General features: G+C 47.8%; 1 protein-coding gene across 1 annotated transcript in view; it reads left to right on the forward strand.

Annotated features, from left to right (window-relative positions):
• The window catches only part of NR2C2 (nuclear receptor subfamily 2 group C member 2), a 29000-nt gene extending 12453 nt beyond the window's left edge, over positions 1-16547 (forward strand). Inside the window, exons 4-13 of the mRNA XM_082847195.1 lie at positions 96-275; positions 1158-1305; positions 2060-2153; positions 5112-5245; positions 6199-6376; positions 7469-7590; positions 8274-8413; positions 9674-9811; positions 11192-11297; positions 14254-16547. Of these exons, the coding sequence (XP_082703321.1) occupies positions 96-275; positions 1158-1305; positions 2060-2153; positions 5112-5245; positions 6199-6376; positions 7469-7590; positions 8274-8413; positions 9674-9811; positions 11192-11297; positions 14254-14428 (1415 nt within the window). The 3' untranslated portion in view covers positions 14429-16547. The remainder of the gene's footprint in view (positions 1-95; positions 276-1157; positions 1306-2059; positions 2154-5111; positions 5246-6198; positions 6377-7468; positions 7591-8273; positions 8414-9673; positions 9812-11191; positions 11298-14253) is intronic.
• The last annotated feature ends 98 nt before the right edge of the window (positions 16548-16645 follow it).

Below are 16645 nucleotides of genomic sequence, written 5' to 3' on the forward strand. Positions count from 1 at the left end.
GTGCCATGCTTAGCACTCAGGCCTGTGGTTGGCCCATGGCTGCTGGCATCTGACCCTGCACACCAGTCCCCGATAGACTTACCTTTCTCTTTCAGGCCGTCACTATGGGGCTGTCAGTTGTGAAGGCTGCAAAGGTTTCTTCAAAAGGAGCGTAAGGAAAAATTTGACCTACAGCTGCCGGAGCAATCAAGACTGCATCATCAATAAACACCACCGGAACCGCTGTCAGTTTTGCCGGCTGAAAAAATGCTTAGAGATGGGCATGAAGATGGAATGTGAGTAACTATTAAAAAACCACGTGAGTTAATAAGGAGGGCAAAAGTGAGGTTTCCATGCCTGGCCTTAAAATACTCTTAACAGTATCTGCTGAGGCTTCATTTTGGTTCACCTTCAGGGTCAGCTCAGTGATGCGGCGCTGATACCACTAGGATTGGTTGGTTTCCACAGTGGGAACCTAGTCCAGATAATTTGGGAGGCAGCATGTGGAGTGGGATGAACACAGGCTTTGGGGTAAAGCTGATACCACGTCAGCTCCAGCCCTGCCCCCAGGAGCCGGGAGGCCTTGGGAAGTCATGTGGCCTCTGAGCCACAGGTCCCCATCCATGAAATAGCACCCTTGCCTTCCTTACATGATGTGTCTGGGGTCCTCTTTTCTTCTGCAAAGGTCTGTTTTCTTCATTTGTTTCTGGCATGTGTTCTTGCTCTTGTACCAGATGCTGAAGGAAGAGGTCACTGGTGTCACGTAAAATGGAGCCCCACTGACAGTTAGCAGAAGCTGTCCAGCTCGAGTTGGGCATTAGGATGCTTCCTTTTCCACGTGGGGCATGGGCAGCTCTCTGTTAAGGGCCCACCTGAGGGGGTGTTTCTCCTCCTGGAGAGAGTCCTGTGAGCAGCAGGAAGTGACAGAATGATACCCACACAAACGCCACTCGGTCCTTTCTTGGCCATGGCACCCGCCATCTTGAGCTCCTTTAGATTTGACAACACTTTGGCTTTGAGCCTTTCTCTCCTTTGGCTGCGAAATCCACTGTGGAAGTTGAGCCAGGTGTGTCTAGCACCGAGCTTATCCCGACAGCAGTGGGCTTAGTCAAGAGGACTCCTACCTCTCCCGTGAAGGATGTGGTTTTTAAACATGGGTATTTCTGTTGTGATTTAAGCTGTGCAGAGTGAACGGAAGCCCTTTGATGTGCAGCGGGAGAAACCAAGCAATTGTGCTGCTTCAACGGAGAAAATCTATATCCGGAAGGACCTGAGAAGTCCTCTGATAGCCACACCAACATTTGTGGCAGATAAAGATGGAGCAAGGTCAGTCCCTGTGTTGACAAAGGGCGACACTGTAATCAGCCTTTGGAGCTGATTAGGGGAAGCACAGATATTCCTTGGAAAGGGGGCTTATGTGGCTCCCCACCTGAGGGCCACAGCCTTGAGTCTTGTCTTGCCTTATCCCACCCTTTTTGGAGCCACTCTAGTCACACCTCTGTCCAGGCCTGAGGATGGTTGATTTAGGATGGGGTCAGAATGTCTCCTCTCCCAGGTGCTGGGATTATGTGCTGTAGTTCAGGCATCATTCTTGCAGGAAAACAGTTGTTCCATCACTCAGGAATGGGGCTTTTTTGCAGTAGAGATAAAAGGCCTAAGACCCAGGTGTGGTCTAGATGGTGCCACAAGTCAATTTATATGTGTTTTTTTTTTTAATGTAATCTATCAAACTTAAAGGAACAGAAAGAGGGAAACAAGAAATCCAAAATGTATCATGGCAAGCGCTAGAGTTGGGAATGCCCTGGTGATACTCTGAGATCAGGTTAGCATTCCTGGCACAGCAGTGGACGTGGAAGCCTGGGGGGATGTGCGGTCTGTGTCATCCTGTCTCAGGCTGCAGACTCGGCTCTGCACATCTCATTGTAGAGAGAAGGGGGTTGGTGAGTCACTCGGTGGCTGAGTCTAGTGAGCTTTTCTATTGCTCAGCCTTGCAGATGTAGACGAGACAGGTAAACGCAGCCTGATCACACTGTGCATTAAATGTTGGAAGCTACTCTGGGTTTCTTTATGTCTTAAATAGACAAACAGGTCTTCTTGATCCAGGGATGCTTGTGAACATCCAGCAGCCTTTGATACGTGAGGATGGTACGGTTCTCCTGGCCACAGATTCCAAGGTGATGTTCTCTCCTCATGCCTTCTCCACTTTTATGTCTCAGTGCAGGCTGCTTCTCTGAATGTGTGCACCCACCTTCTTCTTGGCCTTCAGACTAAGTTGAGGCCGTGGCCTTCTGCATCTCCATTTACTTCTGATACAGCCGTGCTGTGATTCGTTTCAGGGATGCCAATGGCTTTTTGGCAACTCAGTCAGAGCTGGCTGGTCATGGTCACTTAACATGTCAGGGTCTAGAGTTCAATTTGGTGAAAATTCTGTGGTTTACTTCTAAGATTTTCCCCCCTAGTGACGCACATTGGCAAACTACGGGCAGGCTGAGGAAGAGCTCCTTATCCTAAGATGGCCTTTTGCAGGAGTCCCTGGTTCCTTTTTATTAGATGACCTGCAGGAAGAAGTCCAGCCAGGATTCTGGCAGCTCCAACCCGGACAGAGCAGGTCAGCTACAGGGAATCCAACTTGCGGACAGAGATGTTTGTCATCCCAAGAAAGAGACAGCTGGCTGCCTCCCGTGGAGATACGTGAGGAGAGGGGGTTTTATCCAGGCAAGGGAGCCCATTGCTTCTCTCACCTTATTGTCCCTGATATAACTCGAGCAACGACGAAGCGGCGGCAGCCCCACTGAGCCCCAAAGTCTCTGCTCTGGAAGGAGCGACTTAGAACAGCGCTGGCGTTGCTGCTGCCCTCAGAGCCAGATCTGGGCCTGCAGGCTCCCCTCTCATCTGCTGTCATGCACATGTGGCACGTTAAGGAACGTCCTCTTCTGGGAAAGGAAAGGCAAAAATGAGAGCCGATGGACAGCTGCCCTCCACCCATTGGTCCCTGGCTGGGCTTTGAGCCTGTTGTCCTCGGGCGGTGGTGATGAATCATGCCTGGCTCATTGCCTTAACCCGGCAGACGTGCAGGACAGTGACTGACCACCTGGTGGGGTGGACACACCGTAAGCCCGGAAGTAAGGCCTGAGCACCCTGAACTCCTGATGGCAGGGGGTTGCGCAGCCCCTGTCCCGTGTGCCACCCGCACAGAGGCTGGTACTGAGCCGGCCACCCCATGCCTTCCCGTCCCCACCCCAGCGCCCACCAGGCAGGGGTGTTGGGAAACCTGAGTAAGTTAATTTGGTAAAGCATGCAGTGCCCACTGCGTAAACGCTGGCTGCTAGGAGTTGTTGTGGTCGCTGCACCGAGGAGAAGGAGCACCAAGCTGTGTGGTGGTGAGTGAGCTGTAGTGAAGGCAGCAGCTGCAGGTCATAGCCAGGCCCTGCCCGCCGCTCCTCCAGGACGTGGAAGTGACAGGACCCACCCCAGAAGCTTGTCATGAATAATAGAACATATGCAGAGCCCCTTAAAGGTAGCTATTTTCAGAAGCTGATTTTTAAACTTTTACTACGAAACAATTATACATTCAAAATCATTTACTTTGAATAAATACAAAGATACCACAGTGCTGCATGCTCCCTTCACCCAGTCTCTCCCGGAGGCCGTGTCTTGCAGAGCCATAGCACAGGATCAGGACCAGGGCAGGATATGGGGACAGGGGTGGGTATCGTTCTTTTTCTTTTTTTCGCCCTTCAACTTTTTCCCTTCAACATATCTATCATGACGACCTACATCTTTCACCAGCTGCATGATATTCTGCTGTGGTGGTTCTGTGATTTATTAACCACATCTCTGTTTATGATCTTTTCTACTGATTCTAGTTTTTCATTTTTATAATCAAGATACAGCAGACATGTTTGTATACGTATCTTGGTTTATTTGTTTGAGTATATCTTTGGCTTTCTTTTTTTTTAGTTGAGATGTAATTCCCATACCAAAAAATTTACCCTTTTAGTGTACAATTCAGTGGTTTTCAGTATATTCACAAGATTGTTACAACCATCCCCTCTATCTAATTCCACTATCTAATTCCAGAGCATTTTCATCACCCCAAAAAGAAACCCTGAATCCATTAAGCAGTCACTGCCCCTTCTTCCCACTCCTGACCCCTGCCAGCCACTCACTTTCTGACTATGGTTTTGTCAATTTTGGACATTTCATATAAGGGGAAATCATACAATATGTAGCCTTTTGTGACTGGCTTCTTTCTCTTATCATAATGTTTTCAAGGTTCATCCATGTTGTGTCCTGTATCAGTACTTTATTCATTTTTGTTGCCAAATAATATGCCATTGAATAGCTATATCATGTGTTATTTATCCATTTGTCAGCTGATGAGCATTTGAGTTGTTTCTACTTTTTCCCTATTAGGAATAATGCTGCTGTGAACATTGTGTACAAGGTTTTCTGTGCACATATGTTTTAATTTCTCTTACATATGTACCTAGGAATGGAATTGCTGTTGTCATATAACAGCTCTACGTTTAAACTTTTGAAGAATGTTTTCCATAGCACCTGCACCATTTTACTTTCCTTCCAGCAGTGTATGAGAGTTCCAATTTTTCCACATCCTCGTCAACACTTGTAGTTATCTGTCTTGACTGTGACCATCCTAGTGGGTATAAAGTGATATCTCATTGTGGTTTTTATTTGCATTTTTAACTAGCTTATTTGTCTTTTTCTTATTAAGCTGTAAGAGCTCTTTAGATATTCTGGCTACTAAACCATTATCAGATGTATAATTTACAAAAATTTCCTCCCATTCTCTGGGTTGTGTTTTGTGTGTGGGGAGAGAGAGATTGTCTTTTTACTTTCTTGATAATGTCTTTTGAAGCACAAAAGTTTAAATTTTGGTGACATCCAGCTTATCTGTTTTTGTTCTGTCATTTTATCGCATGCGTAGGTTTGTGTAACTACCATCACAATCAAGATACAGAACTGTTTCATCACCAAAAAGCTCTTCCTCTCACTGCCCCATCATAGCCGTACCCCCATAGAAGCTGTTTTTAAAGCAACATTAAACCTTCATTGCCCTGAGAGTCTGGTATATGTGTTCATCTTTAATATTATTATTTTCTGATTAACAGGCTGAAACAAGCCAGGGAGCCCTGGGCACACTGGCAAATGTAGTAACTTCCCTTGCCAACCTAAGTGAATCCCTTAACAATGGTGACACTTCAGAAATGCAGCCAGAGGACCAGTCTGCAAGTGAGATTACTCGGTACGAACCCATGAGGGTGGAGGCCCCTCCTGACATACACACAGGCATGGCGTTGTGAGGGTGGGTGGCAGCATTTTGACACCCACCCTGTATTTAATCAAGGATTGCAAAATTGTCCCAGTGCCCCTGCATGTCTGTCTTCTTTCAAATTTTAACTATGGGAATGTGGATGCATTTTATTACATGACATAAAACAGTCTAAAAACTCTTCATTCCAGATAATAAACTAAATTGAGTAACTCAGTGGAAGCAGGGGGAGAGATGTTACTTGTATTGGTCACTGCTTATGGTGCCTAAACATCAGTAGTGCATCCCCTTTCCCACTTCTGTTTATCTTATGTATCTTTTTTCCAAGTATTGAGTTTAGAGCTTAAATCGATTCATCAGGGTAGACAGAGATGAGCTGTTAGATGGCACCAGCTGGTCCAGACACCTGTTCCCGCTGCCAAGGGTGTGTTCTCTTTGCAGCTGGGCCGCTAGGTTTGCTCCTTTCCTATTGGGCCGGCCACTCCTGCCCCTCTTGCCAGGCCAGGCAGGTGCATGGCCAGGGCCACTCAGGTGCACCAGTCCTCATGTTCACTTGTGGTCTGGTAGAAAATTAAAATCTGGATCCAGTGGAAAGAGGATGGGATTTGAGTTAGGTCGAATTCTGGTTCTACCACTTACTAGTTGGGTGTTCTTGGAAAAGTTAGCTTTCACATCTGTAAGATGGAGAGAATTCTACCTTGGAGAGTAGTTGTGAAAAACAAATTACATGTGAAAATAAATATCTAGCTTAGCACCCAAGGCACCATGGAGACAGCATGTGGAAGCCGCCGCCCCTCCTCTCAGCATGTCAGAGTTAATTATCTTTTCCCCAGTGTGTTGTTCCTTAAATTACGTCTCAGCTAGAGCTCTTCTCCTCATAGAAGCTGTGGACTCACAACACTTGCTTGCTATGTTTTTGCTCGCAGGGCATTCGACACCTTAGCTAAAGCACTTAACACCACAGACAGCTCCTCACCTCCAAGCCTGGCGGATGGGATAGACGGCAGTGGAGGAGGGAGCATCCACGTCATCAGCAGAGACCAGTCCACACCCATCATTGAGGTCGAAGGCCCCCTCCTTTCAGACACTCACGTCACATTTAAGGTGAGTGTGTGTAGCTGGGAGAGGAGCTCTGTGCCCAGGCTGGTCTCAGTTAAAAAAATGAAACCTTGAAGTGAGCTCATTTTTCATACGGTTGTGTTTGATCAGGATCTTGTGTTCCAGAACAATGTTCCCATTATGAAGCATTTTCACTGTCTTTTGCTCACTTGGCTGTTTGGCTCTGCCGGTAACCCTGAAGCAGGCGTGGCCACCTGTCACGGCCAAGACAGGCTGATGCGGGCTGCTCTGCCGTCCGCCTTCCCATGATGACCTGCCTTCAGCATAGGCTCAGGCAGGCCCTTTGTCTGTTCCAGCAGGCGTTCCCAGCCATTGGGCCTGACCTCTTGCCCTCTAGAGCCACAGAAAGTAGATCTCAGATATACTTGAAGACTGGGTCAGGTCCCCACAGTCTTCCCTGCACTCACCTCCCCGGCCTCACTTCTCCAGGACACTGCCAGCCTCCCTGAGCCCCTGGTCTCTAGGTCTGCAGATTGAGTCTTCAGTTCCCCTCGTATTCTCCACTAGAGAGATCTGGCCAATCACTTAGGAAGACTGAGTCCCTGCCATAGTTGTCCAAGGGTGCCAAGAACACAGGTCACCAGTGGGATTCCAGCTTCAGAGGCATTCAAGCCTCTTCTAGACAGTGGGGCTCCCGGAACCCAGCCCGACATCCTGGTGGTGGTGTGTCCTCCTCCTGCCATCTGGGCTCCTGCTCAGCTCTCATTCACTGTTCCCTGAGGCCACCTGCCAAATCCCTGCTAGCCTGTGGAGCCGACCCGTCCCCGACTTTGAGTTAGACTTGAACCTATGGCTCAAAATGGAATTGCCTTAGAACAAGTACCAGTGTAGTTGAAGCAGAGTTGAGATGTATGTCTTTGTGAGGATAAGCTGGGAGGTCCCCGTCCTCCCACATTCTAGGGGCCATCAGACCCTAGTTTACTGGGCAGGACCCCACAGGGAGTCAGTGCCGGCCCCCCTGCAGAGGACATATGTTTCACAAGGATGCTCTGCACGGGGGCTTCAGTGTCAGAGACTGGTGTTGACGAGCTGCCCCTGTCACTTGGTCACCCCCGTGCTGTGTGCTCTCTCTCGCAGCTCACGATGCCCAGCCCGATGCCCGAGTACCTCAATGTGCACTACATCTGCGAGTCCGCGTCCCGCCTGCTCTTCCTCTCCATGCACTGGGCCAGGTCCATCCCGGCCTTTCAGGCACTTGGGTAAGTGGCTTTTTTCTCTGTGTGTATCCTTGGGCAGGGCCTTTCCTGCTCTAGGAATGGCCTGGAAGATCTCTGAGGGCCCTTCCAGTTTGTTCCTTTGGCCCGATTTGCTTGTTAAATACAGTTGGTGGACTGGTAGCAAGGGGACAACCTTGGTGGCCAAGGCTGCAGTGTTCCTCAGACCTTTATTGTGCCTTCTCCATGTGCCTTGGACTTGGTGCTAGGAGCAGGGGATGGACTGGAATGGAAGGCAGGAGTCGTCCTGTGATCTTGAGACAAATACAGGGTACTGCGTCTGGGGGCTTCTGAGATGAAGACAGATTGTCTCGAGGTGCATCAGCCGTGCTGTCCTGAGCGTAGATTCCCCCCTCCTCCCTGCTGCAGCCCCAGCTCCTCCCTGGCAGGCTGGGTGTGTCTCTACCTTTTGGAGCCCACCCTCGGGCTCTCAGTCCTTTGATCGCTGCAGCCTCTTGTGACAGAACCATACCAGGGCTGTTAAGGGAATAGTTTCTCCTCAGAGGGACTTCAGTTAAGGCAGTCACAGACAGTGGTGTTTGTGAAGAACAATCCTGGGCATTCCATAGGCCTTCAGCAAATACATGGTGACACAACTTGTTTGGGACACGCGGGGGCTTGGAGGAGTGCCACCGGCCCCCGCACCCACCACGCCTCTGTGTCCCCAGGCAGGACTGCAACACCAGCCTGGTGCGGGCCTGCTGGAACGAGCTCTTCACCCTCGGCCTGGCCCAGTGCGCCCAGGTCATGAGCCTCTCCACCATCCTGGCCGCCATTGTCAACCACCTGCAGAACAGCATCCAGGAAGGTAGGGCAGGGGCTGCGGGTGAGGACGGCTCCGTCTCAGCTGGCCCTCCGCATAGCCAGCCTGTGTCCCACAGCGTCCCTTACCCGTCAGAATGTTTAAATTTCTACCCAACTGCCTTCTTTTCATATAATGAAGAGGAAAGGAAAAAAATAATTGGGAAAAGGTGCTGATTTCCGACATACAGACATTGAGTGATGTTTGCAGAACAGTCACAGCTTCTGTTTTCAGCTTCATTGACAGGTTGCCCTTTCATGTATCTCACAAATCCTCACAACCCTGTACAGTAGAAACTGTTATGTCAGGGTTACATATGGGAAGACCAGGTCCCAGTAAGGTCCCTGGCTTGCCCGGGATAAAGCAGCAAGTGGAAGAGCTGGGGACTGGGGCACAGACCTGGGTCATGTGACCCCCTAGTCCAGAGCATGAATGAACAAGTGAGTCTCTTATTATGAGATCTGTGCAACCACCTGACATCGGGTGGTCAGGTCCCAGCCGTATCAGGGCTGGGGAGTAGCCGGGGTGGTCTCCACAAGCTGCACATCCGCAGCACACTGAAGACACTGTCAAGGGAGCCCACGCTGCCCAGTGTCTAGACTATCCCTGCAGATCACACTTGCATCTGAGGTGGAGTTGAATTGCTTTTTCAATCAGTCATCCCAGTGTTTGAGACCTAGGAGTGTGAGTCACCTAGTCACACCTTCATTTTTCTAGTTATTCCTTTGGAATAGTTATATAATGGTGATTTTTAAAACCCTGTAACGTTTTATTGAATTTTAGGTTTGTTCGCAAACGAGCTTTAGTTTTATTTTTAACTGAATATAATAATACTGCCTTCAGCAAGATACTGTCATGAAGACTAAATCAGACAACGGATAAAATTATTTTGACAACTAAAAAATGCCAACGTGTTCAGGTTGGCAAATATTTATTCAGTGCCTGCAGAGACTTGGAAAGAATTGACCTTGATAAGAACTGGCATGTGGGCCTTCAGCACCTGCAGGCCAAAGGTGCTGCCCAGGGTGGGGCCGGGGAGAATCACTGGTCTTGGAGGTCGTTACTGAGGCAGAATATTAACAGAGTGGAATCTGAGTGCCTGTTGTCACTTCACCTATAACTGGAAAATGAGGCTCTTGAGATAACTGGTTTTTCATTTAAAAGTGAAATTATTCTCTCATTTTTTTCAATATGTGGCCCCTCAAAGAAGCTCATGTTATTGCTCTCATTAGCCTTTCTCAGAGGATCTGTGATGTTGATTTCTAGATAAACTTTCTGGCGACCGGATAAAGCAAGTCATGGAGCACATCTGGAAGCTTCAGGAGTTCTGTAACAGTATGGCGAAGCTGGATATAGACGGCTATGAGTATGCATACCTTAAAGCTATAGTTCTCTTTAGCCCCGGTAAGATATGCAGTGGTCACGGTCACTCAACGACGGTTTTCCACCTGTGTCTACTGATATTTCTGAACATGAGCATGTTTGTCAGGTTATCAGCAGTGTAGAGAGAGCCCTGCCACACTGTGTGTGACTGAATGTTCCCGTAATGTGTGCTTTGCTAGCTAACATAAATACATACGTTCTTTTAAAGTCCTGTCTTTATATTCCCAAAGAAATATGCTGTAGTGCCGGGTAACTTCATATGCTAAATAGATATCATCTGTATCCTAACTAAGCCATTGGCTAAATAAGACTACAGCAAACAAAATTGAGTACACATTTGGCCCTCTGTATCCACGGGTTCCGTATCAGTGGATTCACAACCATGAATCAAAAATATTCAAGGAAAAATATATTCCAGGAGTTCCAAAAAGCAAAATTTATTTTGCCACGCACCAGCAACTAGGTACAACTATTTACATAGCATTTATAATGTATTAGGTATTAGAAGTAATCTAGAGGTGATTTAAAAGTATATGGAAAGATACGTGTAGGTTATATGCAAATACTATACCATTTAACGTAAAGGACATGAGCATCAGTGGATGTGGTATCCATGGGGGGTTCCTGGAACCAATCCCCTGTAGATACCGAGGGATGACTATACTACCACCCAGTGTCCTTTTTTTGTTTTGATTTGTTCTGTTTTGCTCTTTGCTAATTTTTAGGTATGTTAGCACTTATAATCCAGTACAGATTGAAACTGCACAAGTTTACCCACAGTCTCTGTAGGGCAGTAGCAGCAGCAGCTGCAGGGCATGCCAAAAGGTGTGGTCACAGCAGATGAAGAAGAGGCAGCGGGACTGTTGGTGGAAAGTAAGAGTCGACCGGGCTGGCCTCACTCACTCCCCATCAGCTCTTCTCTCTGAGCCACCTGAGAGGCCACTTGGTGACTGTTGTCCTTGACAGCAGGGGTGGACCCAGCTTAACCTCTCTGTCCCACTGCCCTGGTCCCCTACTCATGAATAACAAAATAGCTAATAAAAGTGGGAGACACTATGTGATTAAATATCTAGAGAGCAGATGATAATTTCTAATTTCATGTGGTATATGTTGTCTGGAGTAAGGAAGGAAGCCACAGGTCTAGAACCAGCCCCAGTGGGGCTGCTGAGGCTGGTGTGAGCACCCAGGGGCCACACCTCTCCTGGGAACCTTCAGGTGTGGCAGAGCACAGAGGAAGAGCCAGTGTTCTAGCAAGAGTATCCAAACTAGACCAGCCTTCAGAGCTCAATCTATTGCACTTGAGAAATTTGTCAGAAGTTTTACTAAAAATAAGTACTGAGACGTCTGCAAATGAGGCTTTCCAAATACAGAAGACAATTTGGGGTACTTTTATTTTTTCAGATCATCCAGGTTTGACCAGCACAAGCCAGATTGAAAAATTCCAAGAAAAGGCACAGATGGAGTTGCAGGACTATGTTCAGAAAACCTACTCGGAAGACACCTACCGGTGAGGCACACGGGCACGATGGGGGCGAGGCTGGATCTGTAGCTGCAGATATCAGTTACATTGGCCTTCCCATTGCTGGCAGCCTGGTAGAGCCTCCATTTGATCACACTTTAATTCTTGCATTTTACAGCTGAAAATGGAGTGGGGAGGGTCAGGAGTCCTAGGCCATCCCAGTGTTGCTGGGTGACTGGGTGAGACCTTGGGTTATTGCTCTTTAATTTGAGGGGTTGGGAGCCGTGATCTCCTTTGGGGCTGATGTTGTGTGTGAGATGAGTTCTTACGGAGACTCCGCTTGTCCAGAACAGTCGGCAGCTCTGCCCGCCTGCCCCGCATTCACTGAGGAGACGGTGCTAGACAAAAGGGTTTCCTTGACAGAAGCCAAATCTGACCCCTAGAAAGAGTGACTGGGTTGGACAAAGTAGTAATTTAATCCTCACATAAACTGATTTTTTCAAGTTCCTTTATTTGGGTGAAAATTTATGATGTTTGGGCAGCAGGAAAACAATGTTATCTGTATGCCTTTCTCATGCAGCTTTGACCAGGAAAGTTGTTCTGAAATAGGGCAGAATGTGCTGGCAGGCTTTCCCTCCAGCTGAGGAGTGGAAGAGCTCTTTCCTCGTGACCTCTTCTAACCCACTGGAGGCTATGTGAACTTCTGGGGCCTGTCAAGCATAGTGTTTCCCTCCCCACCTTCCCCCATCATGTCCTCTGCAGACAGACCTCAGTCAATAGGTGCCCTGTGGGCCTGAGTGCCCCAGCCCCAGGGGGACAGTTTCTCTGGTGTGACTGGGGGCCTGTGGCGGGCCTGGCTGGCAGAGAGCCTGCCTCTGCTTTAGGCACGCCGCCATGGCCAGACACAGCTTTTGCCAAAGCAGGATCCATTTTCTACTGGAGTCACTGAAGACCTCACAATGAATCTAGAATGGTTTCAGTCTCATTGCATACAAAGTGGTAACACACCCACACCAGAGCTCATACAGCCAGGCGTGTGGGCGTGCTGTCCCCTGAGGAGGCTCTGGGCCCAATCCACACAGAGCCTGTGGCCAGAAGAGGCTGAAAAGGCTCCTCTGGGGCTGCTGGCAGAGCACCAGCACACAAGAATTGCCTTGACGATGGCAGCTCTCTGGCCTTTGAAAGTACATGTTTCTGAAAAATTCCTGAATCACTACTCCTGGTCCAGTCAGGGACCCTGGGGGAGAAGAGGGCAAGCCAGGTAGGTGATTTGGGGCCAGAAATGAGAGCAGGGGCGCTCTCTCATAGCACTCGGGAACACTCAGTTCCCAAAGAAAAGGCCCTAGAATGGTTGCGTCCTGTTTGTACAGTCATTGCTTTACTCTGTCCCATCCTTAGGCCTTTTCTCATGCTGTTTGTTCCTCCTGAAATCCTCTCCCATCCTTTGCATCTCTGCTGATAGGAACCTTAGCCAGCGTCTAAGGCCCAGCTAGATATCCTCCCTGACTGGCCTTTGCTGACTTCCCGAGACCCTTCAGCCTGTCGGCCCCTTGGCACCTTTGGGTGCCCTGCCAGACACCATGGCTGGGCAAATGGATGATGGTGCTGGAATACTGCTTTCATAATACAAATATATTTTCCCCTTTCAAAAATAACGTCAGTGTAGAAAAAATTAGAACATTCTGGAAAGCAAAAAGAAAACTTTTAGCTCTTTGTAAATACCACTTCCCTGTTAACGTTTTATGTATTTACTTCCAGTAATTTCTTAGTATGTGCAACTGGAATCAGAAAATAGAAAATAAGGTTTCATGACCTTTTTTTCACTTAATATTCAGTGGGCATGTATACATTCTTCTAAATCATTTTCCATGGCTAAGGAGATGCCATAATTTCATCATTTCCCTACTTATGAAAATATCAGTCGTTTCAAGACTGGGCTGGCCTGCAGTTTGTGTCCTGGTGCCCACCGCTCTGGGTGCTGGCTATGGCCCATCCACGAGATGCTTCAGATAGTGTTCAGTGACCTGCCAGGACAGGGTCATGGTGTGCCCTCCCGGGGTTCCTTCCAAATAAAAATCTTATTGCTTTATTTTTAATTACAATGCTAAAAGAACACTGGAAATTAGAGCAATATAGAAAAAGTTTTAATTGATATAATCACTTCAAATCCCAGTACCCAGAGGTCAACCATTAGCATTCTGGTGACCATCCTTCCAAGTACTTTATTTACACACATACGTACAAAGGAATATACGCAAGTGAGGTCACGCTGTACTTGCTGTTTCACATCCTCTTTTTTTTTTTTTTATTTTTGGCTGCCTTCGGTCTTCGTTGCTGCGCGCCGGCTTTCTCTAGTTGCGGTGAGCGGAGGCTACCCTTCGTGGCGGTGCGCAGGCTTCTCGTTGTGGTGACTTCTCTTGTCGCGGAGCACAGACTCTAAGCGCACAGGCTTCAGTAGTTGTGGCACGTAGGCTCAGAAGTTGTGGCACACGGGCTTAGTTGCTCTGCAGCATGTGGGATCTTCCTGGACCAGGGCTTGAACCCATGTCCCCTGCATTGGCAGGCGAATTCTTAACCGCTGAGCCACCAGGGAAGCCCTCACATCCTTCTTTTAAGTTTTTATTCAGCTGTATGTCATGGAATTCTTATCAGTGGATATAGACCTTTATTATCCTCTTTAATGAATATGTAGTGATTCATTATATGGAGGCACCATACTTTATTTTAACCTACCCTCCACTGACAGGTTTTCAGATTTTTCATTTTGGTGGGGCTGAGGAGAGTCGTTATAAACAATGAAGGGAACATATCTGTACATAATCTTTGCACTCATGATAAACTCCTACAAGAGGAACTGTTGAAATCAGAAAAGCAAGGGTGGGACAGTGAATGTGTTTGTTTGGTTCAGTTCCGAGCAGTGCAGACAGGGCCCCTGGGAGCCTATCCAGGGTGAAGTCTGAAGTGCAGCGAACCCCCCTTTCTCTAATGACCCTTCCTCTTACAGGTTGGCCCGGATTCTCGTCCGCCTGCCAGCACTCAGGCTGATGAGCTCCAACATAACAGAAGAACTTTTTTTTACTGGTCTCATCGGCAATGTTTCAATAGACAGCATAATCCCCTACATCCTCAAGATGGAGACAGCAGAGTATAACGGCCAGATCACCGGAGCCAGCCTATAGCGCACACCTCACACCTGCCGAGGAGCACAGGATCCGCCCAGGACCGCTCAAATACAAAGAAAATAAGTAGTGGTATTTTGGTATGTGCAAATATTTCCAGTATCTTAGCTATTTCCTACCTGGTTTCTTCTTATCTGTTAATCCCAGACAGTAGCAACTAAAAGACTAGTAGGATCCTTTCCTGCCATAAGAAATGTTTTAATGCCTTTTGATGAAGCAGCAGATTTTGGAACAATCTTTTAACTCAGTTTTTATTTAGAAATTCTCAAAGGGCAAAAAAAAAGCAAAGTTTTATAATGTCAGAGACTAGTTAAAGAAAACTAAAAGAACCTAAGAGAACAACAGTATGTGTGTATATATTAAAAACGTCCTTGGAAATAATAGCTACTAATTACCAGGGTAATGATATTAGCACTTTCTAAGCACTTCTTATCAATGTGTAACATCTTGCCTGTGTGCAGGGCAAATGGAAAACTGTGTATGTCTTTTGCCGAAATACTAATGATTTCTGTGAAAATGCAATAGGGTTACAGGAGACAATCATTTATGCTTAAGGAAGGAAGGCGTCATTCCTAACTGTACGCACATGTTGCTGGTGTAGAGCTAAATTCCCGGGAATGAATGAAGGTGCAGCTTATTGTACGTGCAGTCAGGGGGAGTGTGGTGGCACAATCGTGGTGACCTGAATTCGAAGCTTCCTCAGCCAGAGCTGATGCTTGTCAGGTTCCCTGACCTCTGGTCCTGGTCTGTGACGGGCATCTGCAGGCTCCTCTGAACTCGGGCCTCTTCTGGTGACTGGTTCTCAGAATTGGATTAAACCAGTAAGATGTTAACTGCCAATTCCTGCAGCAACTGAAAACATCGACGAATCACCTCCATCACTTACAGCAGTTGGAGCGTTCTGACCAAAAAGTGCAAGGTGAGCATTCTGAACCCTTGCCGGGACCTCCCGACTACAGTGTGGCGGGGGGTTGCATGTTTTTCAGGTGGAGGAGTGCGAGGGCTCCCTTCTCAGCAGTTTCCATCCCAAATAACCCTTGGGAAGGGCCTGTGTTCCTGCACTTCGGTCCAAACTGGGAGGTGGACTGTGGTGCGGGTCTTGCTGCCTGCCCAGGCAGCAGGTGTGGTGGAGCTGAGTGGCATGTTTCTCAGTGTCTCCAGGCTCAGCACCTCTGTCAGCAGGTCTCTCAATGATCCTGGCGTACCACGCACTTGGGTTCCCCCGGTTGTGCCAGCAGACGAACTCTGGAGCGTTTTACATGATGGATGTAGAAGCAGGCTGCATGCTCCTTAAAAACAACCTTTAATCCCCAAAGTTATCATCTTCTTTCTCCTTGTAAGTGATAGTGACCATTGTTTACAAGAACAGAATGCGGTTATTGGGAAGTTTAGTCGGAGAAAAGCGCCCATAGTTCCCCTGGTTGTGAAGCAGCAGCTCACATTTCCATTTGGGAAAAGTAGCAAGGCTGCCTCAGGTACCTGTACTTTCTTTCTGTGTAGCCCAGATTAAGAAAATACAGTGTGAGGCTAAACTTGTATTTCTGGAACCTTTTGATCAGATGATACCCCAAAAGACCCCAGTGCACTCACTCCCCCGCCTCCAGGCATCCACGGCCGTGTAAAGCTGAGGAGAGCAAGGTGGGTGCCGGGCTGCCGCCACGGGCTTATGGCAAGACGGGACTCTATTCCGCAGTTGGCGGCGGCACTTATGGAAGTCATTAGTGGGAATCAGTGGGAACAGTGTCTCCAACTTGGAAATTCCTGTTTGGATCTGATTATGTCATTTATCGTTCATGCCTTGGGAGCAAATTTTGGAGAATAGTGGGGGTACCTGTTATAAAATAATGGGAAGGATTTAATTTTGACAGCTTAAATTTTTGGTTTTCTAACTTTGAAGTGATTTAAGTTTCAAAATTAAGGCAAAAAGTGGCTAAGGATTTTCGCAGAGGGTATTTTGTAGCACTTGTGTGCATCTTACATAGCGAGTTGCCTGTTTTTCTGTTCTTTTGACTTTGGATGTAAGCATGTCTGTTGATCCTGTAGCAGCTCCCTGGGAACACGTATTGTGTCACACATCTTTCAGGTCTGAGCTCTCGGTGATGGTGAAAAGGTCCACACTGGCCGGCTGCCCTGGGCGTCCTGTGTCTGTGAGGCTTTTACACTCAGGTTGCTAAGGTATGAGGGCAGCTTAGCCAAGACCTAGACTGAAGTCTCTGC

Source organism: Leucopleurus acutus, assembly GCF_964270905.1.
Source record: "Leucopleurus acutus genome assembly, chromosome: 10".
Taxonomy (NCBI): Eukaryota; Metazoa; Chordata; class Mammalia; order Artiodactyla; family Delphinidae; genus Leucopleurus; species Leucopleurus acutus.